The 27625-nt window shown below is 37.5% G+C and overlaps 1 protein-coding gene across 1 annotated transcript in view; it reads right to left on the bottom strand.

Moving 5' to 3' along the window:
• The window catches only part of LOC306863160 (phenylalanine--tRNA ligase, mitochondrial-like), a 147368-nt gene that overhangs the window by 88812 nt on the left and 30931 nt on the right, over positions 1 to 27625 (bottom strand). Inside the window, exons 2-4 of the mRNA XM_079406372.1 lie at positions 8290 to 8934; positions 6385 to 6547; positions 6167 to 6298 (exon numbers count right to left, since the gene is read on the bottom strand). Of these exons, the coding sequence (XP_079262498.1) occupies positions 6167 to 6298; positions 6385 to 6547; positions 8290 to 8916 (922 nt within the window). The 5' untranslated portion in view covers positions 8917 to 8934. The remainder of the gene's footprint in view (positions 1 to 6166; positions 6299 to 6384; positions 6548 to 8289; positions 8935 to 27625) is intronic.

Below are 27625 nucleotides of genomic sequence, written 5' to 3'. Positions count from 1 at the left end.
CATTTATTTTGCCCCATTACACTCATTGTCTAACTTGCTACTGCTTTTGTAATACAAAGGTGCATTATTTATCAGGCCAATAAAGCACTAAAAGACATTGCAACTGAGAAAGGCAAAGGGTGAGGGAGATACAGAAGAAGCAGAGTCTGACTGAAGGAAGGCTGACTGATTAAAAAACTGCCAGCTCGTCAAAATCGAAGCATCCTGACAGAAGCCCTGTAATGAGGCCAAAGACACATGTGGGTATGAAAGAGAGAGCTTTAAGCGGAGCCGGTCACAACTGGCACATGATTTATTCAGTGTGGGAGGGCGGGGGGTATTAAGGATTAAGACTAAGATTGAAAGCGCCACCTGAACCAGAAAGAGAGCTCAGCTGGTACCTTCACCACCTACCAGCCGCCCCCCGCTCCCCTGCTGTCCCAAAGGCCCCAGGGCGTGTGACTTGAAGGGCCGTTAATTGTCACCAAACACGGCTTTAATCACATTCCCCGGGCCCCCTGCCCTCAGGGGCGTGACTAAACCTCAACCACGCTGCTGACGCGTGCCGTCATTAACACCGGGTCCCATATGCTACGTACAGTCCCGGCGAGGTCCCACAGGGCTCTGTCCTGGGCCCACTGCAGAATTGATGCGTCCGGGGATTACACGCCGCGCTCTAATGAATAACTAAGTGGATCTACCGCCGAACTGGTGCCGCACTGTTACCCCTCCTCCCCTTTCATTAGTGAAGCTCAGCCCCTAAACAAAACACACAATCTCTGGCACACTTATGCCACGCTTAGCATATGGCGGTCACGCTCAGAGGCGAATAAATAACCTTTCAACTTTCCAGGACGCCCCGTTCCTGGTTTTTCTCCTCCCTGTCTCACTCATCCCCATACCCCCGCCGGCTGCCACACGTTTAATGCTGTCTTGCTGGCAGATTTTTATTGTCCTACTGCTCTGAAGAGAAAAGAGAGAATGTGTTAGTGTAGAGGGGTGTGTGAAATAAGGGGGGTGTGACTGAATGAGAAGTTGCCATAGCAACGGAGCCACACTGCTCTGCCGCAGTGAAGAAAGGCAGAAGGAGAGAGTGAAAATGAGAATGGAGGGGGGAGTGAAGGAGAACGGCGGAGAGGATTTGACAGAATCCCTGCAGTCCGGTGAGGAAGCAGGGAAGGAGAGGGCTGGGACATAGAGAGAAGTCAAAGAGGAGACTGAGTGAGAGTGAGTTTGTGTTTGCGTACATATGACGACAGTCGATGCAGAGGAGGGTCAGTTTGTCAGTAGTTGTGGAAAAACTCTGAGACACCAGCAGTTTAGGGGAAAAAACTCCCTTACCTTCCACATCTGGTTTTTCTGTCTTTTTTGCCGAAACTGATAGTGCCGAATGTCATTGCCGGATGTTCACGTCAATTCGTAACATCACCAGAGGCAGAATGAGAAGTTGCACTTGGTCACTATGTTGCATTTTGTTCTGTTCTGACAACAATCCAATAAACACAATTCTAAACACAATTATATAGACATTAACATTATTTATGAATAATGTGGATAGGTTGAGACTCTCAAAGCTGAAATGTCATTGCTGGTTGCTTGCATCAATTCTTAACATCGCCAGGGGGAGAATGCGGAAAGTTACACTTGGTCACCATGTTGAATTTTTACTTTTCTTATAACAATAGAATAACAAAAAGACCAAATGTAAATGTCTTCCAATATGCATACAATAGTAATCCGATCACTCAAATCACTTTCTGAAGATGCAGCTAGACCACATGTAAATGCACTTAGCTGTTCGGGTAACATTTGTAAATGTTTCCCCCAAACCACACATAAGGGAGCAATCATAGATAAGACATGGATGAAGAAAGCACAACTCTAACGTTAGTTGCAATATGGGGTTGCAACAGAGTAAACAACATTTTGCTGCTGGCATTGGCATCATCGCAGATGCTAACATTTGCATATATCATGGGAATTAAATATGGGATTTATATCAGTATTGCATTTATATGGCCAAGTGTAAATGAGATGTGCATACGCAATCAGACAGCAATCTTATTCCAAAGAAAAATATGTTTATGTTTGTAATCTTTCAATAAAATTTTGTAACTCATTCCACCTCTGAAACATCTTTTTTGTCTCTATACACATTTCAACCTCTCCCTTACAATAAAAGGTCAGTTTACATGATCTAATCCATCCCTAGTGGATGAATTTGGGTCCAATCCTACATTTTATTTCTCACTGAATACGCTGTATTCTCAGAAAAAAAGGGACAAAAGCTGTGACTGGGACAGTACCCTTTCAAGGTATATTATTTACCCCTAAAGGGTGCATTTTAGTACCTTAAAGGCACATGTTTGTACCTAAAATGTACATATTAGTACCTACATGGTACTGGTGGATAGACTGACACTCTCCCATGTTACCATGTTTTCACAAATGTGTACGTGGTCATTCAGGACAAGGGAATAAATCACACTCCCCGGTATTACTATCTGACACAATTAGAATATCATCTATGGCTGCAGTACTTAGTACTTAGACACTTGCAGCAGCTACTGACAGATATTTAGTTAATAAGCCATTTTTTGACACATTGTGTGGGTTTGTCAAAATTAATTAAAATTGCTTTTACATTACTGCGAAAACTTTGATTAAACAAGCCCCATAACCTTGACAGGAAGGCACGGTTTGCCTAAACGCTGTCAGAATGACACCCGTGAGCGGATTCGTCTGAGCAGCAAAGCCTTGAGGAGGGGAGCAAGGCCTGCTGACAGCTGTCTGGAGACACGAGGGCTTTGTTTACCCAGTTGTGAATATGCATTGCCACTCGAGTGGGTGTACACAGGGATAAAGCAGTGACTGAGTACAACCAGACAGAACAGGAAGAGAGACGCACACTCAGTAATCTGTACTCCTGTCAGGCACAGTACTGCAAAAGACACAAACTTTCTACTAAAGTCAAATCAAAGCAGGATTACAAGTGCCCTTGCTGTGATGATAAATACGAGCGTGGAAATCAATTTCCATATTATCATTCTAGACTCAGATTTTCATAAAAAGTGGTTTATGACTCTTTGTTTGGTCATAACCATAGCGACTGACCTCTTTGCATCCACACAGAAGATAAAACTGAACGAAGATGTGAGGACCATAAATAGAAAGCTCTTTACAAGAAACACTATTTTTCCATGCTGCCAAAACAATGCAGGGGAGCAGTAGCCTTCCAGCACAACGGAAGAGATGCACCTGACCGTGAGTGGTTTCAAAGAGAGAGATGATGGGAAGGGTGGAATGGAGAATAAAAAATAAAGTGAGAGAGAGGAGGGGGCTCTTAAGGACTTCCATTCAGCTTTTAATTATTGATGGATTGAAAATGCCAGACCACACAAGAGGACCTAAAGATAAAATGCAGAAAAATATTATTTGTTGGAGAGGGGCCGCCTACTGAATACACAGACTGCATTTAGAGAAATAAGAATATTCCAGTGTTAACTGGAATGTGGCCATATTCTGATTATGCATGCACAATCCAACTGCAATAATCCCATTTAGCAACATTCAGATTACAAGAAATCTGAATAAAACATTCCACATATGCCTGCATTAATAAAAATGTTGGGTCATGTAAACACCTTATTCAGAATATTCACTGTAATGGAATATTCATTTATATCTGCATATGAGCAAACAAAAGTAAATGCTGTTTATTCCTGTGATCAAAGCTGATTTTCAGCATCATTACTCCAGTCTTCAGTGTCACGTGATCCTTCAGAATTCATTCTAATACGCTGATTTGCGGCTCAAAGAAAAAATTCAGATCATTATGATTATTACTGATGTTGAAAGCAGTTCTACTGATTTATATTTTTTTGTGGAAACTGTGATATATTGTTTTCAGGATTATTTGAGTGTTTAAAAGAATTTGAAATAAATATTTTGTTAAATTATAAATATCTTTACTGTCACTTTTGATCAATTTATAATAATTATAAGTAATTTTTTTATAATTACCGTGCAAAATAAGTACAAATTTATCACTAAAAATGGCAAAAATTAAAATATCTATAATTTTCATATAGAATGCATGAGCTTCTATTCAGAATAACGATGGATGTTAATTATAAATATCAAGCAAAAGATTAAGTCAAACTTTACATGTAGAGTGTAAAATCAAGTTAACAGAGCAGTGAGGAAAAAAGCGATCACTCGCCATTGAGTGGCACTGTCGTTAATTGGCCATAACATGTTCCACATGTCGGCGGGGGACGCGGTACTGTTTAACACAGACAGGATCGATGAAGAGAGCAGATGAGATTGAAGAATTAAGTGGCAGTGAGGAGTGAGATGACTGGGCCGGTGGAGAGGGAGGGCCGGTCATACAGGTCCATCCCCAGGGAGGAAAACCATGTCTCTGCAGTCATGCGTGTCTTTCCCCTCCCCCTTTACTGGTGGGCTTGGATCTCCCTTGTGTGGGACTATCCCATCCGCTTTATGAGGGCTGGTTGCCTCACACAGCACTGCACAACACCGCCATCTACTGGCAGAGGCAGAACGCCATTCTCTCCGGCTCAAAGGTGTGGCCACTGCTCTGGAGGCACCGAGCGGCTGGAAAACCTTCTAAGCATCTTCATTTTCATGCATCTCACACTCACTATGTGAAGGCTGCTCCTAACAAATTATCCTGAAAAAATTATGCCGTTTTGGATTTCTCATTTTGACCAAATTCAATGGCAGCTATCCTATGGTCAACCCAGAATGCATTGTGACAAACTCATCTGAGGGTGGTTGGAGTCAAGGGCAATGCTAAATATAAGTATATTTTATTGATTATTAGTTGTTCAGCAACAGTCTGACACGCTCTGTGAGCATCAGTTTCTTTTGTGCTTCCAATGACATGCAGTATTCAATCGCACTTAAAACTTACTCTTAATAATGTTCATGATTATTTTTGTGTCATGGTAACAGTATGTTATCATGCAGCTGTTTTTGCTAGAAAAAAAACTATCTGAATAACCATGTAGTAATGTCTATTGTCTATTAATGTCTATTTTTTGTTTTGAAAATCCAGTGAGATAGGCCTATATAAAAAGATTCTTAAAAGTAATTTCTCTTTTTATTTGGAACCTAACGGAGAGCAAAAGACAAGATTATTCACTCAAATCAATAAAACTGTTTTTTTTTTAGAGTTCAGCCTCTAAATTCTTAAAAACAAGTATGTCTTCATTTGTTTGGGACATGTCTACAAAAAAAAAAAAAATTTTTTTTTTGCTATACTTCATGTTTTAATTTCATTTTATTAATTTTTTTGGCCACATAACAATCATGCTTTGGTAATTCAAAATTACATATTTATTTATTTTCTTAAAAGCCATAATAATATAAAACATATGAAAAAAATATGAGATACTAAGTCAAAATTAGAAATTAGAATTAATAGAAATCATGAGATAAAAATGCAATTATAAAACAACAACAACAACTTTGTCATAAATCAACCTTTTATTTTGTAAATATGACTTTTTGTCATAATAATTATTAGATAAATGTAATATTATAAGATAAAAAAAAAAGAGCCGAAGTTAAAATTATGAGATAAAGTCAAAATGAAGAAATAAAAAAAGTTAAGACTGACAAAGACATACTTGTCAATCTTACCATTTTATCTCATAATTTTAACTTTTATGTCATATTTAGGACTGAGCCATAGTTTCAACATTTATGCCATAATTATAATAAATACATTTTTTCAAAAATGGGCTTCCATATCAATCTCATGTTTAAATAACTGAAAACTACTTTTGTAGTATACTGCATCTATTGCGACGGCTAAATTTCCAGCGTTGCACACTATGTCGTGTTTGGGATCGGTAATTTAAAAGGTTCCACGTCACTGCCTGCTGCCTAACGGTATGTGTGCACTGACAGCAATTAAATCGCTGGAGCTCGGCATCTCGACGGACTGTTGTTTGCTAATAGTCGTTTCTAATCAAACTTTATCACAAGGCGGATCATGACAGCTGCCCTGTCTGCACTCTCATTGGTGGTTGCTATAAAATCTCAGTATGAATTTGCATAAAGTTGAACCCTGCTCAACTTTTTGTTTTGATGTTTATGACTCAGCAGCTCATTGCTTATGTAGCCTGTAGGCAGCTTTTTCTTGTTTGCATGAGCGTACCTGAGCAGACCAGTTCCTGCTCCATCACCCCGCAGCCCAGCACCTCCAACCAGTCGCCCTGGAAGCGCACCTCCATCTCAAAGGAGGGATGTGTGAAAGGGAAGTAGCAGTCCACCCAGCGGATCTCCAAATCTGTAAGACAGAAACAAACAGATGGAGGAAGAGAGCTGGACAGAGGAAGTGAGGAAAAACAAGTGTGAACATCACAGGATTCATACCTTCCCCAAAAAGGTGTCGCATGAGGCGCGTGAGAGCCTGTTTCAGATCGAACTCCACAAGTTTGACAGCCTCCAGCGTGTGCGTCTCCTGTTTCTGAGGCGTGCGGCGGCCACCGCTCTCAAACAAAGACAGCTCCTCACCATTCTCCACTCGAGCAAACAGCTATTAGAGAGAAAACGGTTGAAAACAAATGTGTATCTTTAACTGCACCCAGAAAGATTACGTTAAGATTTCATCATGACTTCTCTGACACTTGTCCTTAAACAGCCTCTTCATTACAGTCTGGATGCTTGGAATAAACAGCTTTTTCTACACAAATAGGTGTGTGTGTGGGGGGGCGGGTGAAGTATTGATGCCTAAATACTTTCTTCTATTTCAGTTTAAGAGGAAAAATTCTTCAAATCAACAACAACAACAAATTAATTAAAGTCTTAACATTAATTTGAAGAGTCCCTGAAACCATCCAACGGTTATTATTTTTTTCCTCCATCAAAAAAACAATAAAATCAGCATTTATTATCATGAATATTATAACAATAATATATTAATAAGAATGCATTAACATTCATAATGTATTCAATAAATCTGCATACTGTTTTTCACATTCATTATTATCAAGAATTATTATTTTGTAAAACAGTTTGATTTTTATGTTTATGCATATTGCATCTGATCAGCAACTTCTTATTAATGAGAAAATGAGAAAAACATTATATAGTTTGAATGTTGATAACATATTATTGTATTATTATTTTGTTATTAACTTATTAATGATTTCTTAATTAAAAAATGAGGAATTATTTTAAATTAAATGTTACACATTAACCACACCAAATAAAAAGAATATGAAAATATCATTGTATAAAATGTATATCATATCATCTGAAAACTACCAGTATTAATTAAATTTAATTGATTGAATAATGATTGCTCAAAAAAGTCCAAATTTATGACACCAACATTTTTATTACTAACAAAACAGCATCAAAACAACTTAAATATTACGCTGAAAAGTTTACTTGCACTAACTTTCAATTTCAGATGATGCTGTTAAGGTTCGTCAACTGTCAAAAATATTCATGTTTATCAACAAAATTCAATCCCAAATGTTTGTGTGATACAGGTAAAAGGCTGAATTTTTATTTTATTTAGTTTTTTGACACTAATATAACTACAAAATATAATTACATAATATTACCTAATTACCTAATATAATTATAAAAAGTATTTTACAAAAAGTATTTTTGACACCTAACTGCACTCTATATATACACACGGGTCCCAACATGACCCGAACACGAAACATGTAAAAAATGTAATGAATGAATGATCAAATGAATAAATGACTGAAATATTATGTTTTCATGTCATTACAGTACAAAAAAACGATGTGTTTTTTATCATTTGTTATGTATCTCTTCCGGGTCAAAAAGGACCCGAATGAATTATAAAACTAATATATTAATATATTATCAATAATATTTAATATTATTATTTTTATATTGTATTAGTTATTTTATTATATTATATTATTATATATTTATTATACATTATATTATATAAATAATTTTAAATTCACAATGTACTATAATGTTAAGTAATTTACTGTAAAGTAATATTTTTGATAAAAATGTATGGCCGGTTGATTCTGTGTCCATTGGTTGTTGATTAGATGAAGGCAGAAGTGGGTGAAATAGTTGGAGAAGTCCTGCATATGCCACCAAGTCTTTCACCAGAAGATTGAGAAATTAAGGCAACAAAACAAAACAATGTGCATGGATGAATTGTTCACTACAAATGAGTTTCAATGTCTAAACATGACAATTTTGTGTCACATTTCAAACTTTTTTGTCACATTTCAAAGTTTTAGCCAGGGTCTCCTCCATTAAGGACACCATTCTAACCTCATGGTTTGAGAAAAGCCTCACTCCCTCCATCTGATGGAAGACAGGATAGTGGTTGGAGTCGATCTCATCTCGTCTGTACACATCTCCAGCCAGCAGGAAGCAGTCCAGACCTGAACGCACCAGCTCCTTCTGATGGGCGGAGGTGTGGGCCCGCAGCATGTGTGTGCGGTTCAGGTAATAATTGTCTCCTTTTTTCCGACTGGGATGGTCTGGAGGAATGAGCAGGCTGTCGAAGTTCTGCTCCACCGTTACCACCGGGCTGAGGTTGTCGTGTACGGAGAAGAGCGGGTTTCCTGTGCGTCCGATGTAGGAGCGGTAGAAATGGTCTTTGATGCGCTCTTTAATAAGCCACAAGGGGTGGTGCGGCCGGTTGTGAAGCTGGCAGCCAACTTTGGACAAGATTTTAGCTGTCACATTGCTCATGTCATCTCGCGGGTAGACATGGCTGAAAACTTCAATTGAGTTTTCAGTAATCTGCGGCCGAGGAGCGGAGCTGTCCGTCGACAGACCCTTGCAGGGGTGGAGTTTGTGGGACAGGGCGAGAGAACCGGTCCATTGGCAGTTAGCCGGCCAGTGACGGACTATGTGTTTGAGGAGAGACTGGGAACTCTTGTAAAACATCATCGCAGCTGATCCATGAGTCTGTAAGAAAAGAGAGGACAACTTTCATCTGTGAACTCTTCATTGGTTTCAAAGTGAATAAAAAACAGTGCTAATTAGGAATGGGAAAGAATCAGAGTCAACCGGTCATACAACTATTTAAATAAAGTCAACTAGACTTTTCTTAAGGTACTTTCTTGTATCCAATATTAATAAGCAGCAAAAACAATTATGTCAAAGTAATTCTTAGGTTAATTCTCCTGAAAACTATAATGGATTCTAACAATTTGTGTGCCATGTTTGTTTTAACATTCAACCAACTTGACACAGCAACAACTCAACCAATGGCGTGAGTTTGGGGCGGGACTATATGTTTGTCTGACCAATGGCAGGAGGGCTCAAAAAACATTTTGCAATTTCATATTGGTAATGCAGTCATTTCTCTTTGGAGAGAACACATTTAAGCTGGCATTTAAGTAAGAACTGTTATTAATAATATTAATACAATAATGAATAATATAGCATCATGGGGTCATGTAAGATGTTTTAATGTTTTTGTAAGGAAAACATCAATGCAGAATTTATTTGATCAAAAAATAAATAAAAGACAGACAGATAGATAGACAGACAGATATACAGATGTCTTTACTGTCACTTTTAATCAATTGAATGCATCCTTGCAAAATACAAGTATTCATTTCCTTAAAAAAAGATCTTAATGACCCCACACATTTGAATAGCAGTTTGTATTTTGGGTCATTGACGTATAAGGATTTTCTGCAAATTTTAAAATACAAAAAATAATAATATATTTTGTAGTTGTTCAAACATTAAGAAGGTTGTGTACACAAATTTATATTAAAATTTTAAATTAAGTGATTTTAGTGTTTTTTCATCTAGATGAATCATCTGTAGCCTTAAAAAATGCGACCATGATTTATATTAAAATTAATGAATTTCCTTAACATGCTTATTTTTTTTTTAGATGTTGTCAGTAACTGAAGTGTTTAGGAACAAAGTATTTGCATTTCTTTTGAGTTTTTGTACATAATGATCTCATATTTTTGTTCTATAATTTCAGTATTGCCTTCTTAATTGTAGTTAGCAGACTGATTTTTCCTGTAAACTGCATAAAACTGAGAAAAATATTTTTAAAATACCATTCACTTAAGCATACTATAGCAGTGATTCATATTTCAGCCACAGAAATTAGATAATTTATTTTTAATTTAATACAGTTATTGCTATTATCGGTCGCACCACATGATGAGTGGTCGCTCCAAATGACACAAAGACCATACATCATTAAAAATCTATTTAAAGAAACGTGAGAAAAGTTCAGCATTTAACTGCAGTCATTTTTTTAGGACCAGTTATTTTTAACCTTTGCCCAACCTTGGCTGCTCAATTGACCCGTCGCCGGGAGTTTGATTAACAGGCAATCTGAGCAATCATAATGCCAAATCAGCCATTTTTGTCCGACAAACAAACCACACAGGAGAGTAGATTAACGTCTGTGGACTTTAACTTGAAAAATAGTGTGTATTTAACATCTTTTCACAGTTGAAACAAGATACCTTCTGATGTTCATTCATGTTTATTTTGTGCTATAAATAGTAAGAGATGATCGGTCACATGCTGCTTGAACTGAGGTGCTACGGCGATCTGTCACGACACATTAAAGAGCAACAAAACAGTATTTGTTGTTTGAATTTCTTTAAAAAAAAATGACTAAATTTGAAATCTGAGACTGTTTAATACTATCTTGTATGTCGGGGTATTGTCAGTCTCTTCTTTGCTCCGATGTATTTTTCACTGCATGAGAACATGATGTGTGGCATAAAAGTGCCATGGTTTGTCGGATGGTTTGTCTGACGTAGCAACAGTAACTAAGGGTGGGTCTTTGCTAAGGGTCAATTTAGAGTTGCTGGCTCAGGTTCTGAGATGAAATCATAAAATAAAGTATGTTGTGTATATAAACCATTAATTGAATATAAAAGCACAAAAACTGTGAATCTGGGACATATATCTATAATGGAAAACACTCTACAGTGGTCGCACCACATGATATTTGGTCGCACCACATGATATTTTCAAATTCAGTCAAAATTTACAAGCACAGAATTAGCCACCTAAACAAAACAAGCTAGCTTCCCATGAGAGGTCACTATGAAATTTATAATAAAAATAAGTGCTTGTAGAAATAACTTAATATTCATTGTTTTGTTTTTTTAGGTCATACCACATGATATCCAAATGTGGTAACTACATACCAGTCATTAAATAGGTTATTTGTTTCCAAATTTGAAAGAGAGTTACAAACCAGTTTGATGCTTCTATGGGTCCTTGGCAAATTGTTATATGATGCAAAGTCTTATCTTTGAATGGATTTTAACATAAAAGTACCAAAATGGTAGTCTCTTGATGGTCGCACCACATGATATTTCATAAAATGGAGATTATCGGACAAAGTTTGTTTAAATATTATGATGGAAATATAAATACAAATACTTTGCAATTTTATACAGGATTACAAAACACTTTGGAAAACATGCCAAGTAGTGCAGAAAATGAATCTGAATAAATTTAGGGTAATTTCAAAGATGTTTCCAAAACCACATGATGTTTTGACACTTTGAATAACAGAAAAATTACAAATAACTAATGTTTTTTGAAGAATTTTAGTTGGTACACACGTGGTAGAAGTACTTCTTATATATGGCATCTTTTTTATGCATTTAAACCAATTTTTAACTGAAAAAAATGCAGTCGGACAGAAAATGTAGGGGTCACATCATTGACCCTTTTGTGGGTTTGCAAGCACCATACGCACATCTAATTTACTGTCTAGTGCACTAAAACCTTCTCTAACAGATTAATTGCAGCACATGGAAAAGTAAAATTCATAATGCAAAATATGCAGGATTCCTAAGATGCTGTATTTAAATTTATCCCATTTAGGAGCACCATTTCTACTGCCATCAAAACACTGCTTTTGTAACATTCACTAGCTCCAAATACTGTCAGACGTCAATAAAATATTATAGGCTATTTATTTAGCCTGTTTATTCATTATATTTGTCAGTTTTCTTATTGAAGGGCTGCACTTATTGTCCATATATACTGTTTGCTGAGAGAAAACAAGTCAATTTTGTTCAGTGCATGTTATAACATTTTTAAAAAGGTTGTCTTTATTAGTTTGTTACGACCACTTTTCATGATCCAGTCAATTCATGGTGATCAATTCCTGGAATAAAAAAATAAAAAAATTAATAAAAAAATAAAAAGTTGTGAAAAAATGTTTAGCATTGATCAACCTACAAACTGATCAGCATCCCACTGACTGGTAGGTTTTGCACAAAATATGAATGCTACATGACATATTAAGAGCAAATACATGAACCCATTTGATGTCGTTTGTTGTCTGCTTCTGTAGCCTCTCTGCTTCCTCTGTATTGCTCTGGCAATAAACGCTGTTGTACAAGTATTGGAGATTCTCAGGCATGCTGGGCTTTAGTCGAGCAGTGTGAGAGTTAGATTAGATTACTGGGATGTCAGATGAGCTCACGCACAAGGGACTTAACCTCAGAAACCTCTGGTGAGATGTGCGGTGCCTGTTCTAACTTGTGACATAGGAAAAGAGGCCCCGTGACATGAGAGAGCTGATGTGAGAGCTCATGCCCTCACAAACGCACAGACAGAGACAGAGACACACGCTCATCTCGTTGTCTTTGCTGCCAGCACACCACACATTAACGTGAGATCTGATATCCATCACACAGCGGGCTCAATCCGGGGTGTCATAATACACTGTGGATGTGATTTATGGGGAGTGCAGTGTAATTGAATTAAGGGTGGTCCCATCTTCATTGCCCCCCTTTGATTTCCTCATTTTGTTTCATTTTCTCAGTTCTAGACAATCTCTGTCCTATTTTTATTGTTTGTAGCCTCAAGTGCTGTGGTGGTACAGTGACCGTTTCAGATGGTGACTGCCTTCATCATGTGCCATAGTACTATTTACATGGTACAATGCTACGACCATGGTACATCTACAAATGTCATAACCCTAATGTCAAGACACCTTAAAGGATACTATTGTACAAGTATGGCACATGCTATTCCAGTAAAACATGGTAATATGGTACTTTAAAGGAGAAGAAATTCCCCCCCAAAAAGGTCCTTAAACATGCCATTGTATTTCAGGGTAGTATAAAGAATGCCATGGTTTACTATGGCACATGGTATTGTATATATCCAAAATATAACATGCAAATAACATGCAATTGGTCCAAAACATGTGGTCCAAGTCTGAAAACATGTTGTTACCATGATATTAAGCGTGCTTTAAAGCCTTGTTATATATGCAAAATAAAATATGGTAACTTCATGGTACTTCAAAGTAATTAAAAGAAAGCCATGGTAAATCTATTGTACATTCAGAAAAAAAGTGCAATTTCTGTGGTCCAAAACATGTGGACCAAGTCATAAAACATGGCATTACCATTGTATTTCATGGCGTTTTAAAGAATACCATGGTACAATTATGGTACTTGCTATTCTCATAATATACATTAAAAATAGGGTAATAACATGGTTCTTTAAAGTAATTAAAAGAAAACTATAATACATCTTCAAAAAACATGCAATTCCAGTCATCCAAAACATGTGGTCCTACAACTATGGCATATGCTATACCCATGATATATATTCAAAATAAAACATGGTAATCATGATACTTAAAAGTAAATAATAGAATATCATGGTACATCTGTGGAACATTCAAAACAATTTGTAATTCCTCTGGTGCAAAACGTGATTTAAGTCCTAAAACATGACAGTACCATGGTATTTCAGAATACTTTAAAGAATACCATGGTGCAACTGTGGTACACTTTATTCCCATGATATATATTAAAAAATAAATAAATAAACTTTAAAGCAATTCAAAGAAAACCATGGTATATGTTCACAAATTGTGCAATTTTAGTCGTCGAAAATATGTGGTCCTAAAACATATACCATGCTAGTATTGTGATGTTCTTGGAAGTGCATTTACCATAGTTCACAGAATACCATGGTGCAATTAATGTGTATGTTGACAGAACTTCCCTTAATTCATGTATAAAACACTATTAATTAAAACACCTTGATATTCAAAGGTAATTTACTTTAAATAATGGATTGGTATGTTTACTGAAGAAGCGTGTCCCATGGTACAACCACAGATACTCTTATAAAAAATATATCATAATATCATGTTTTTTTTGGACACGCTTCTTCAATAAACATACCAGTCTTTTTTTGGTAGTATCAAAATATCCTTGGAAGTCCACTGAACTACATACACTTAAAAACAATAGCATGGCATTACCATGGGAGACCAAGGTACATATAATAGAATACCATGGTACAACTATGGTGCATGTTGAAAGAACCATGCTATTCTTGCAATGGCATTTTAAGGTAACTTACTTCAAGTAATGGTAAGACTTGAATGTTTAACATCTCAAAAATGTATAGTTTTTGCAACTTTTGTCAGTGTCCATTCTGTAATATGTGGCCATCTTTTCTTTTCCTTTCCTTGTCTGGCCCCTCTATTAAGTCACATGCTTTCACCCTCATCCCTCCTCACTCGTTCTTTCTCCCCATCCCTCTCTTTCTCTCAGAGAGCATTTAGCGGGCTGCAGGTTTGGCTCAGGTGCTGGATGTTCTGAGGACACAGGGGAGAGCAATGCTGTATTTATCCCAGACTAACAGTTCTTCTTTCTCTCGGCCCAGCGCAAATATTTGCTTTGACCAAGCAATATTTTATGAGGCAGAAAGACTCATTTTTTTCTCCCCTCTCATCACTCTCTCTCTCTGGATCCAGTGAGCAGCACAAAATAGAGGCACTGTCACTCTGAGAGACTTATGCACTCTCAGGTACACATGCATACTGTCAAGACTAAGAGCGTTCGGAGAAGCTGCAGGTACAAAGACAGTGTGTAGCACTGCAGTGTCATTGCAGTATGGCAGTGCTCAAGATGCTGCTCCAGTTAAGACCTCGCTTTTACACCAAGATTCAGGGAGTGCATCAGATGAAAACAGGATGGTATTTTGACAATACACTACCAGTCCAAATGTATTCCAGTCCGAACGACACAAATTAATTCAAGTTTCTTGGGATCTTAAATAACGCCTGACAAAAGGCTGACACTTTAGTCAAAAAAAAAAAAAAAAATGTAGACAATAATAAATTTATAGAAGCCTGTTTCCACCACTGAATAAAAAATAAATAAATAAAAATAGGTAATTGCGACTTTTTATCTCACAATTCAGATTTTTTTCAATTAGACTTTTCTCAGAACTGTGATGTAAATTCGCAGATGCAAGTTATAAATTCAGAATTGCGTATTAGTTTATGCTTTAAACTCATAAATCTGAGAAAATCTGAAAAAATCAGAATTGCATGACAGAAACTTGCAATTGCGAGTTACAAAGCCAGAATTGTGAGATTTAAATTAATCCGGGGAAAAAGTCCAAATTGTGAGGTATAAATTTGCAATTCTGAGAAATAAAGTCAGAATTTTTAGACATAAACTTGCAATTGCGAGAGAAAAAAAGAAACTCAGAATTGCAAGTTTATTTCTCGCAATTCTGACTTTATTTACGATAAATTTTTAGTTTAGCCTATATCTTACAATGCTGACTTAAGAACTCAAAATTGGGATCTCATAATTCTGAGAAAAAAATACAATAAAAACTTTGAATTGCAAGTTTATATCACGCATTTCAGAAGTCAGAATTGCGAAATATAAACTCGCAATTGCGAAACAAGGCTGTGAGTGACTGTGGCAATGAAACTATTAGTTCAGCGATGGAAACCCCCTCATGTCATGACCTGGAGATACTATATCTGGAACTATCATTTACATGGACTAATCATTTAATCTACTACCATTACTTTTGTTGTTATTACTACTAATCCTATTATTTTTTTATTCATTGACGGAAACAGGCTTCCATTGTGTTTAGTAAAACTCTGTAAAATTGTAATTATGACATGTAGATTTTTAAACCTAGACAAAGAGCCCACTAGATCCACTAAATCTAGATGTCATAATTACAATTTTATGAGGACATAGTATCATGGTACTAACATGGTATTCTTGAAAGAACTGTGGAGTACTGTATGTGAAGTAAATACATTTGATTTCACATTTCACATGACAAAAGTTTCAACTGTATTCACATTTGTATTTAAATTTGTCAGATGTGTAACAGTTTGCTGAATAGATGCTTTTGCATAAAGTTTGGGAAATGTAGCATATAAAAGGTAAAAATAAAAACATTCAGCAGGCGTGTCTCTACTGGTTAAATACAGATTTCACCATAAAAGCAGTAATATTTGACACTGATTGAGTTAATAAAAGCCAGAAAGCGCAGCGGTGCTCACTGGGTCTCATTATATAACTGACGGTCATGTATTTGGCCTTGTATTTCTCAGTGCAGTTTTGCTTTAAAAGCTAAATTCATCCATTTGTGACTCCAGGGTTTGTGCAGTGCCTTAGTGAAATGGAAATGTTCCAACAACAGCTGCAGGGCAATCTTGTTTTATTAGAGCAGAGGCGATAATGATGACTTGAGAATTATCATAAATTATATAAAATCCTGTGTTTGTCCTTATCCATTGATCATGTTGCTAACCTGAAGAAGCCCAAATCTCACTGAGACTCTGAGTCAGCCCACACATAGCTCGTTTCCAACATGAAGAAAGCAAAATTGCCGCCACCAAGCGTTTGTTTGTACATAGCAATTAGAATTCTTATTGGCTAATTAGAACAGTGCAGTGAAAGTGAAGTGACATACGGCCAAGTATGGTGACCCATACTCGGAATTCGTGCTCTGCATTTATCCCATCCAAAGTGCACACACACAGCAGTGAACACACACACAGCAGTGAACACACACCCGGAGCAGTGGGCAGCCATTTATGCTGCGGCACCCCAGGAGCAGTTGGGGGTTTGGTGCCTTGCTCAAGGGCACCTCAGTCGTGGTATTGAGGGTGGAGAGAGCGCTGGACATTCACTCCCCCCACCTACAATTCCTGCCGGCCCGAGACTCGAACCCGCAACCTTTGGATTACGAGTCCGACTCTCTAACCATTAGGCCACGACTTCCCATAATGCCACAATAACAGTGTGGCATTGTGCTCAGCAAAAATGTAGTTCACCCAAAAAGCCCTCAGTGAAAGATGTAGAAGAGTTAGTTTTTTCGTCAGAATAGATTTGGGGAGATGTTGTATTTCATCACTTGCTCACCAATGGATCCTCTGCAGTGAATGGGTGCCGTCAGAATGAGAGTCCAAACAGCTGATAAAAACATCACAATAATCCACACCATTCCAGTCCATCAATTAATGTCTTGAGAAGCCAAAAGCTGTGTTTGTATGAAGCAAATCCATCATTAAGGCGTTTTAACTTTAAAACTTTGATTCTGGCTAAATATATTCCATAATCCAGGGCATAATCAATAATAACGCTTCCTCCAGTGAAAAAGTCCATCCCTTGTTGTCCTCTAATATCAAAATCCACCAACATATTTGTTTACAACTGTTTTCGCTTAATTGCAAACAGTGTTTGATCTGTGCAGATTTCTCTCCTGATTCAGATGAGACAAGTTTTTTATCAAAGAAAGCAATATTATATATAGAGGACTCATATTTTATCAGCCACGGCTTGAACTTAAAAACATATTCAAGAATTTATTTGTTTCTTAAAAAAATAATTTTTGGCTTCATAAGATGTTAATTGATGGACTGGAGTGGTGTGGATTATTGTGATGTTTTTATCAGCTGTTTGGACTCTCATTCTGACGGCACCCATTCACTGCAGAGCATCTATTGGTGAGCAATTGATGAATGCTACATTTCTCCAAATCTGTTGAAGAAACAAACTCATCTACATCTTGGAAGGCTTCTCACTGGTTATTTTGGTTTGAGGTGAGACAGGGAAACCTGACTGCAGATCCGGCCAACATCATCTCCTAACTACTCCAGCAACAGTCCGAGTGGGCGTGTGAGAAGATGGAAGCGTCTTCCAGCACAGAAGACAAACGTCTGTATTAATTAGACCTGGCGAGCGGGCGCAGAGGTTAATGAAGTCAGTCTCGTGTTCATCTATATGGTCACATCTGCTGCTCAGTGTGTGCTGAAGAGTCAAAGGTCATTCATCCACCTGCGACGACTCAGCATGCATGCAGCAAGATATACAGTATTTACCCTCATCTGAAAGACTTTTCTCAAGAGTTTCAACTTTGCTGCAAAGTCGAGAACTGGAGAACCTTGTCATACTCTGCAGTTTGATGAGTTTATGGCCCCTCCTTGAGTGGAGAATGCACCAAAATTAGAAATATTGGCTAAAACCAAAAGCTGAAAGGAAAAAATAAATGAAAGGAAAATTGTGTTTTTTAACAACTACAAATTATATTGAAGTTATATGTATTTAGTTTGAATGAATGAATGAATGAATAAATAAATACAATCATATAAAAAGTTAAATTATATAAAATAAATTAATGTGTACATATGTAATCATATATGCGTTAACGTTAAAATTAGTTCTCTCTAAAATTACGTATTTGAATTATGCTACGCAATATTTGGTGAGTGAAATGTTGCTGCATCCCTAATGGGATGGATTTGTGCATGTTCGGTGAAATTAAATAAATGAAATAAACTGAATCAAATAAAATGCTTAGATGCAGTGCTCAGATGATGTCACTGTTATGTTGTCAAACAAGCCAGTGTAAAGAGGCATAGACACAAAAAAACAGAGCTCAACAGAACTAAACTAAAAAACAAAATGCAGGAGTCTCAAGATGTGTTTTTAGCACCCAGGCCTGTCGCTACTCGCCAGAGATTCCAGATCACAGACACATTTCTTTCTTAAGCTCTTTTATAGCAAACAAAAACAAAACAAACAACATCTCCTCCACAATCATAATGCTCTTGCACCATTATTGAAAACCAAACAAAAAGCAACAAAAAAAGCTCCCTTATCATTATATCTTTTGTATACCAAAACCAAAACAAAACAAAGAAAATAAAAAACTACTTTTATATCAAACCAAACCAAACAAAACAAAATAGCTCCTTCACAACTGTAATTCTTTCATACCAAACAAAAACAAACAAACAAACACTCCTCCACCTTGATCATTCTTTTATATCAAACCAAACAATAACAAAATGCTCGTCCACCATTACAACAATTTTAAACAAAACAAAACAATCTTCCATCGTAAGACGTTACAATAAACATTCAATATGCCAAACAAAACAATGCTCCATCATATAACTATTTTCTACCAAGCAACACAAAACAAAAACGAAAACACAATTATTATTATTTTATACCAAACAAAAAAAGCAACATCATAACTATTTTAAACAAAACGCTCTAAGACATTAAAATAACCAATCATTATGTTTAAGGTATTTGTGCTATCACCAGCTTCTTCTGAATATGCCATCATTTCAAAACTCTCAATGATGTGCTGCACAACAAAAGTTGAACTATTTTTAGCTTGACACACCTTCTTAAAAACAGTCTTGACATGAGATGCAGCAAACCATGACGCACCTGCCAAAGAGTAAGACATCCGTCGTTGTTTTCGCAAACAATAAACACAATCACGGGATTGTTTCAAGTCCATTCTGGAAAGGTCATTAGTCTCGAATGCGCCCATTTCCACTCAAAGTACTTGGCTATCGGCAATGCACTGTGATATTATAGCTGAATCAAATGCATTGTGAAATTTTGGGATAGAATTTACCTGAATGACCTGAAGAATTGATTTCATGTCACTTTTAGGAACTCTGAAGAAATCAAACAGAACGCAGTTGGTTAGATACAGTAGATCACCCGGTTTGTCTCATTGCTCATCTGACCCAACTTCTTTTTAAACATCAAAAACCCAAATGTCGCTGAGAGCATTCAGGTTTTCATGAACATGATACAGGGATCTTTTGGGGATCAACCAAAGTCGTAGCTGAAGACGTAGCTTGCAATTCTGTAACTTCTGTGTGAAGCAGCCAATTCTGTATTCTCAGAGAGGTGGAATTGTCTCTAGAGCTGTCCGTGTTCGCCTCACCATACATCAACTAATTCATTAGCTTCAACAAGATGCATAAGCAGACAGTGTGAAGCCAGATGCAGTTTTATGTGATTTCGGGCCAACTTAGTTAAAATCCCCAGGAAGAAACATAACTCAAACGCACAGCTTGCAAATGTACTTAAAGGGATAGTTCACCCCAAAATGGGCATTTCTTATCACGCTGATGTATGTTCGAGTGCTTGTTTTTCGAATAAGTTTATATGCACAGACTCTGGCTCCAAATGAATCATTACTGTGCAGACTCTGGCTACAAATTAATCACTACTGCACAGACTCTGGCTCCAAATGAATAATTTCTGTGCAGACTCTAGCTCCAAATGAATATGAATAAATGAATATGCACAAATGAATATGCACAGACTCGGGCTCCAAACGAATCACTAATGCGTAGACTCAGGCTCAAATGAATCATTGCTGCACAAACTCGGGCTACAAATGAATCACTACTGCGCAGACTCTAGCTCCAAATGAATCTCTATGCACAGACTCTGGCTCCAAATGAATCATTACTGTGCAGACTCTGGCTACAAATTAATCACTACTGCACAGATTCAGGCTCCAAATGAATCACTACTGTGCAGACTCTGGCTCAAATGAATCACTACTGTGCAGACTCTGGCTCAAATGAATCACTACTGCACAGACTCTGGCTCCAAATGACTCATTACTGCACAGACTCTGGCTCCAAATGAATCACTACTGCGTAGACTCAGGCTCAAATGACTCATTACTGCACAGACTCTGGCTCCAAATGAATCACTACTGCGTAGACTCAGGCTCAAATGAATCATTACTGCACAGACTCTGGCTCCAAATGAATCACTACTGCGTAGACTCTGGCTCCAAATGAATCACTACTGTGCAGACTCTGGCTCAAATGAATCACTACTGCACAGACTCTGGCTCCAAATGAATAATTTCTGTGCAGACTCTAGCTCCAAATGAATATGAATAAATGAATATGCACAAATGAATATGCACAGACTCGGGCTCCAAACGAATCACTAATGCGCAGACTCTGGCTCCAAATGACTCATTACTGCACAAACTCGGGCTACAAATGAATCACTACTGTGCAGACTCGGTTTCAAATGAATCACTACTGTGCAGACTCGGTTTCAAATGAATCACTACTGTGCAGAATCAGGCTCCAAATGAATCACTACTGCACAGGCTCGGGCTACAAATTAATCACTACTGCGCAGGATCGAACTCCATATGAATCACTACTGCATAGACTCAGGTTCTAAATTAATCACTACTGTGGAGACTCAGGCTCTGAGCAGAGCAGACGGAGCATTGGAAGACAATGCAGATGCTTCGTCACTACTATGCAGACTCTGGCTGCAGATGATTCCCTACTGCACAGACTCGTGTTACAAATGAATCACTGTCTTTGCTGCAAATGAATCACTACTGCGCAGACTCAGGTTCTAAATTAATCGCTACTATGGAGACTCAGGCTCTGAGCAGAGCAGACGGAGCATTGGAAGACAATGCAGATGCTTCGTCCATTTTTTTCGGTCTAGGGCTGGAGGCTCTAAATGAATCAGACTCGGGCTGCAAATGAATCAGTACTGCGCAGACTCTGGATCCAAATTAATCACTACCACGGAAACTCGGGATCCAAATGAATCATTACCGCACAGACTCAGGATCCAAATGAATCACTACTGAGCAGATGGAAGGGAATGGACTTAGTCCATTTTTTTTTTCAGTTTATGGGTGGCAGTCATGTGCTCTGCAGCCGTGTGTGGAGTGAGTGGGGCTCAGGCGAGGCCTCTCTGGAGCCATAATTCACAGGACTATCGCCTTCAGACGGCGGACGCCACCACAGCACTTTAAGCACCACTCCAAGCTCTATCAGAGACTCTGCCAAACACACTCACACATGACCTGGCGCACACACACACACACACACACGCTTGCTTGCAGGCATCAGTCAGTGTCACCTGCTTTGGGAATAGTGTGGATGGCAAGCGATCTGTAATTAGTTAAGAAAAAGAGAGAGAACAGAGCAACCACTGCAGCAAACACATCTAAACACTATCTAGCGCTGTAAGATCAGCTCAGGTTTTTAGGGTGCAACAGTTTCAGCACTCGGAACCTCACATGAGCTCCTACTTCTGGATAGATTTCGTAATGCAGACACTGCAGTGTCATAAATCTTAATCCTGAAACTCTTCTATCATAACATATTTCAGAGGAAAATATAGAATCAGGCTTTCTTTACGATAACCCTTGTCACTGAGCTTGTCCTTGTTCATAAATTCTCAGTTCAATGTGTAGAATAGACAGATGGTGACGCTGCTTGGCGTCCAATTGTGATATATTGTACTCATTACCAATATGCAAAGTTTAAGGTTCAATCATGTGAAGATGCAGGGGTCCTTTATTTAATTTCATTATGATAGCATGGGATTATAAGCCTCTCAAAAAATAAATAAAGAAAGAAAAATAAAACTTAAATTAAATAAAAAGCATTTACAACAGCACCATAAAGGCTATTCTGACATTTATGCGAAAAATCTAGTCAGATACTTTCTGATATTTTCTGGAATTTTGTCCTTAACGACAATTAGACAATATTTTGATGTGTTGTTGTGCCAGTACATCAGCAGGTTTAAGACTGTTGTTGACAGCTCAATTCCAAAGCTTTTGATATTTTTCATATTCTGTGTGGTGGTTAGTTTGCAGCAGTAGCAGAAATAAACTTTTCCAGTAAGTTTAAATTGATTTTATGGGCATTTTACCATTATAACACCAGTTTTTTCATTAATCTGCAGTTGCAAATGCAAAATAATGTTTTCATATTTGAAAAACAAAACCTTGAATACTGATACTTGAAATGATAAAAAAACAAAAACAAATACTAAATATGAAATTAAAATTGCCAGTAGGTGGTGGCAAGTCACTGCCTGAGTGAGTCATTGAATCACTCATTCAACCGATTCATTCAAACAGATGCTTCATTCAGAAATGAAACACCATTGTAGAGGTCTGCATTCCGCGGGACCCGACCAGATTTCTTGCTAAGCGGGATTAAATTCCCGAATAAAATGCGGTAGCGGTCGGTAACTCTGGAGTAAGTTGAATGGAAGCGGGTGGTCTAACAATATCCCGTTCCCGAGGTCCTTTCAGAATAGCATATTTGTGCTGTATTCTTATTGACCACAGGTACAGCCTGCACTCAGGACCGTTATGCATGCTGCACGCATGAACCAGTGCATAAATGTTAGACAAATATAAATAAGAAATACAATTTTTGTACAACACTTAAATTTTTTTCTGTGACACTTTTTTACCTACTGTGTTGGCAGCAAAATGTTAACCAAATTTTGTGAATTTAGACACAAAGTTCATTTAATATTTTTCTGTCAAATTCAAGACTCTTGACAAGACGAATAAAATAACAAATACAATTTTGTGCAGACTACACTTTTATTTGTTAGCCTATATCTCTCTTTCTTTCAGTAGCAGAAATTTAAAAACCTTTTAAAAAATTTAAAAACAATTTTTTTTAAACAATGTTAACTGCACACTCTTACCATAGTTCATAAAAAAAAGTTCTAAAAACATGAAAATCTAGGACAACCTACTGGTTTTGTGCAGGTCTCATGCATTCATCCTCATTCATGCCACTGGCATGAACTGGTAATCCCAGTGGCATTGGGAATCAGATGGCATGACATTTATTTTCCCTCCCGCTCTGGTCCCCATGCTATTTTGAGAGAGCCAGGTTGGCGTGGACGTTATGCCATACGCCTGTGCCCAAGCCTGATTGGCCTGCTTGTGTTCAGTCGCTGTGGGCACCAGCGGATCCATGCAGAGCCAGGTCACCCTCAAATGAGCTGGCATCACAGAAAGGTCCAATGGGCAGCAAACAGAATAACTAATCTGAGAGAGTATACAACAGGTCATACTGAGAGAAATGCTGCCAATGGCATATTCTGCATCTGCTGACTGCTGTCTGATACCTAGCAGAATGTTTCAGCGCCTTGGAGCGTTACTATTAAAAGCAACATACTACATTATTGTGTTACTCCTAACAAGTAGCTAAATACATTTAAACACTTATCAAAAGTAATGCATTGCCTAAGGTCGTGTCAGAACAGAACAGAAGCGCTAGGCTTAAATTCGAAGTGTTGTATTTTGCTGTACACAAAACTCAGCTTGGATTCTAGATGACTGTTGATTATTATGGGAGCAATTTCATTGTGCAGCTCATTCGTAGTTTAGACAAGGTGTCACATAGATGCAAAGAGCTCTAACATATCTGGAAAAAGCTGTTTGCATGTCCACTCATCTCAAAAACAGCTGTTGTAGACGCAGCCACTTCATGGCTGTACATTTTTTTAAGACTTTAACATATGGAATGCAATGCAATAAAATGCAGTGCAATGTACGGAAGCGTATTGCATTCACTTGAGGAAAAAAAAATCTACTCAGTTTTTCTGAATTAACGAGTTAATTATCTCAGAATTACGAGAATTTTTCATTAAAAAAAGTTTTTGCTCTGTTTTTCTGAATTAATGACTTAATTATCTCAGACTTATGAGATAATTAACTCGTTAATTCAGAAAAACAGAGCAAAAACTTTTTTTTTCATTAAAAATTCTCTCGTAATTCTGAGATAATTAACTCGTTAATTGAGAAAAACAGAGTAGATTTTTTTTCCTCAAGTGAATGCAATACGCTTCCGTAGCAATGCAATCAAATAAAAATTCTATGAAAAAATGCAAAACATCAATTTTAGTATTCGAATTGCAAGATGTAGATTCAGAATACTGAGAACTCAGCATTGGGAGAAAGAAAGTCAAAAATCTTGAGTTTATATCTGACTTTTTTTTTTTTTTATCAGAATTGCAAGAAAAAAAGTCAAAATCTTTTAAATATAAACTATAAAATGTCAGAACTGTGAGATAAAAAGCTGCAATTACCCATTTCTCTATTTATTCTTTCATTCATTCCTTACAAGAAAACAGGGTTCCATAGTACTTAATATAGATTAATATTTCATCATAGTAAGATCTATGAAGCATAAACGAAATGGAATTTTATTTCATGTCTAGTTTACATGCAAATAAACATACAGTAATGTTTATAATCATATCTTCAGTTTACATATATTACATTATATAAATAAATATTCAGATAGAAGAATATTCAGGTAGATGGAAGAGGTTAAAGCCTGATCCTAGCAGAACTTCTTCAAGGGCATTAGAATATTCACCATCGGAGAGCAGTTTAAACCACCTCAAGGACAACACCTCCAAATCATCATGACCCACCGATGCTAATGTTCCCACCATGTTTCCTGTCTAATAGCAGGCTCTGCCTATAGATAGAAACCCACAGCGGTGTGAAGGTTACCAGCAGACAGGAGTGTGACAAGGACACAGTGTTCACATGTAATTGGCACCTTAGTGCTGTAATCACTACATCAGTATGCTACTTCTCGGTTCACGTTCAAATTTCTGCGTATGGATCATTTAGACAGATCACACTCCTTCCTGAGTTAATCTTCACATAATACAGTCAGCATACGTTATTCATAACATGTGGGAATTCTCCACTGCATTTCTGTTGGACCATGATCGAACATGAAACCGGATCTAATGACCTACATCAGAGGAACAAAGGACAAAAAAAAACTGAATTGCAAAGTATGAGCGAATTTCAATATCAGACAACATGGCTCGTCAACATGATGTCAAGCACTTGAAACTGAAGTGAGAGCAAAACATCAGCGACCACAAATGCATCACAGATGGTTTTCTTCAGAGGAAAACTTCAAATATAAATAAAATCACAGATAGAGGGAGTGATGAAACGTCACCATCAAAAGAAAGAGGTCAGAAGATCTGACTGATATCCTTGCTTTTATTCAATGTTTCTTCAGTAAACATTCGTTGAAATTCAAGACCACAGAAGCCCATTTCCAGCTCAGACTAAAAATAAATAAATAAAGCATTTTGTGATGTTATATATCACAATTGAGAGTTTATTTCTTGCAAACAAGCAAATGAAACAGAAGAAACAAACTTACTTTCTCTCAATTACAAATGTATATCTCACAGTGTGACTTGTACAATTTGTCCTAGTAATTTGTTTGTTACAATGCAACTTTATTTCACAATTAGCTGTTTTATTGTTTATATTGAGGTCGAAACAAGCTTTAAAGTCCCACTGCAAGATGGCATCTAGACATTTTTCTTAAATTCCTTTTCTTAAGGTTGGGTCATAACAGTGCAATTTGACAAAATTTTGTCACTTTCAAACCAAGCAGCTTTCTTTTGGCGAGCATGGCGAAATCCACAAAATTACTTATACTTTGTTGTGAAATGTTTTGCAAAAACTACACGAGATGAAACACAATGATGGTGTTCAACCACAAAAAACAAATCACAAAAGGAAAAAAGTTGGCACACCAAAACTAAATAGTAAAATTATTTCTTACAAGTTCTCAGCAACAGTGAGCCAAGAGAAAGCGACTTGAGAGGTCAGATTTGTTTCAATGAATGATTTTTGGTTGAAGAACAATTTAAAAAAATCTGAAAAGCCTTACACTGAATAACATTCAGCAGCCTAGCAACAATTTATTAACATCCTAGAAGCTATGTGCTAAAAACATGTAACACTAGTGGTCAACCGATATATCGGCCGATATTTGGTATTTTAAAATGAATGCCAGCAGCTGAGCACACAGTGATGCCATTATTATTATAATATATATTCTATATAATTTAAACAAGTCTTTGAGCATTTAATAAACATTTAATATGACAAACTCTGCAAAGTTTGTCAAATCAATGTGAGATGCTCTAAAGTGTTAAATTAAATTTTTTAATGTTGTATTAAAAAAACGTCTCAGGTTACGTATGTAACCATGGTTCCCTGAGAGGGAACGAGACACTGCGTCCTCTAGAGGTCGCTATGGGGAACTCCATCTACGTGACCCGTGTCTGAAGCATATATACAACAACACCAAATATTGGCCGGCGACAGCCTATGACGTCACTCCCGGTGCGCCACAGTATAAAGGGGCGCCGGGAGAAAGCATCATCCGCTTCTCCGTCTGAAGCTGCATCCGAAGCATGGCCTGAAGTCTAGAGGACGCAGTGTCTCGTTCCCTCTCAGGGAACCATGGTTACATACGTAACCTGAGACGTTCCCTATCAAGGGAACTTCGAACTGCGTCCTCTAGAGGTCGCTATGGGGAACGATATACCAACGCCGCCATGCTGAGGGAAGTGCATGCCATTCCAAAGGCGAGCACTAAGCATCAACTCTTATCAACGATAAAGGAGTTGTCCCTGGGATGAATTGACGGCTGTCAGTGACATTATCCCCTTCGGCCAAAGGCCTGAGTTTCATACCCCGGACTTACCTGATAGAGGCCGGACCTCCTGGACCTAGGGTAAAACTCAGGGCTTGGAATCAGAAAGAAAGATTCCTTTAAGGGGATACGGCCGAGCGCTTAGGATAGTAACTAAGCCTGGCCTGTCACCCAGGGGCTACTGCTTGCTCCTACAAGAGCTCGCCGAGGAACTGTATCAACAGATCCTTAATAGTA

Source organism: Barbus barbus, assembly GCF_936440315.1.
Source record: "Barbus barbus genome assembly, chromosome: 44".
NCBI lineage: Eukaryota > Metazoa > Chordata > Actinopteri > Cypriniformes > Cyprinidae > Barbus > Barbus barbus.
This window is presented reverse-complemented; position numbering and strand designations above follow the sequence as displayed.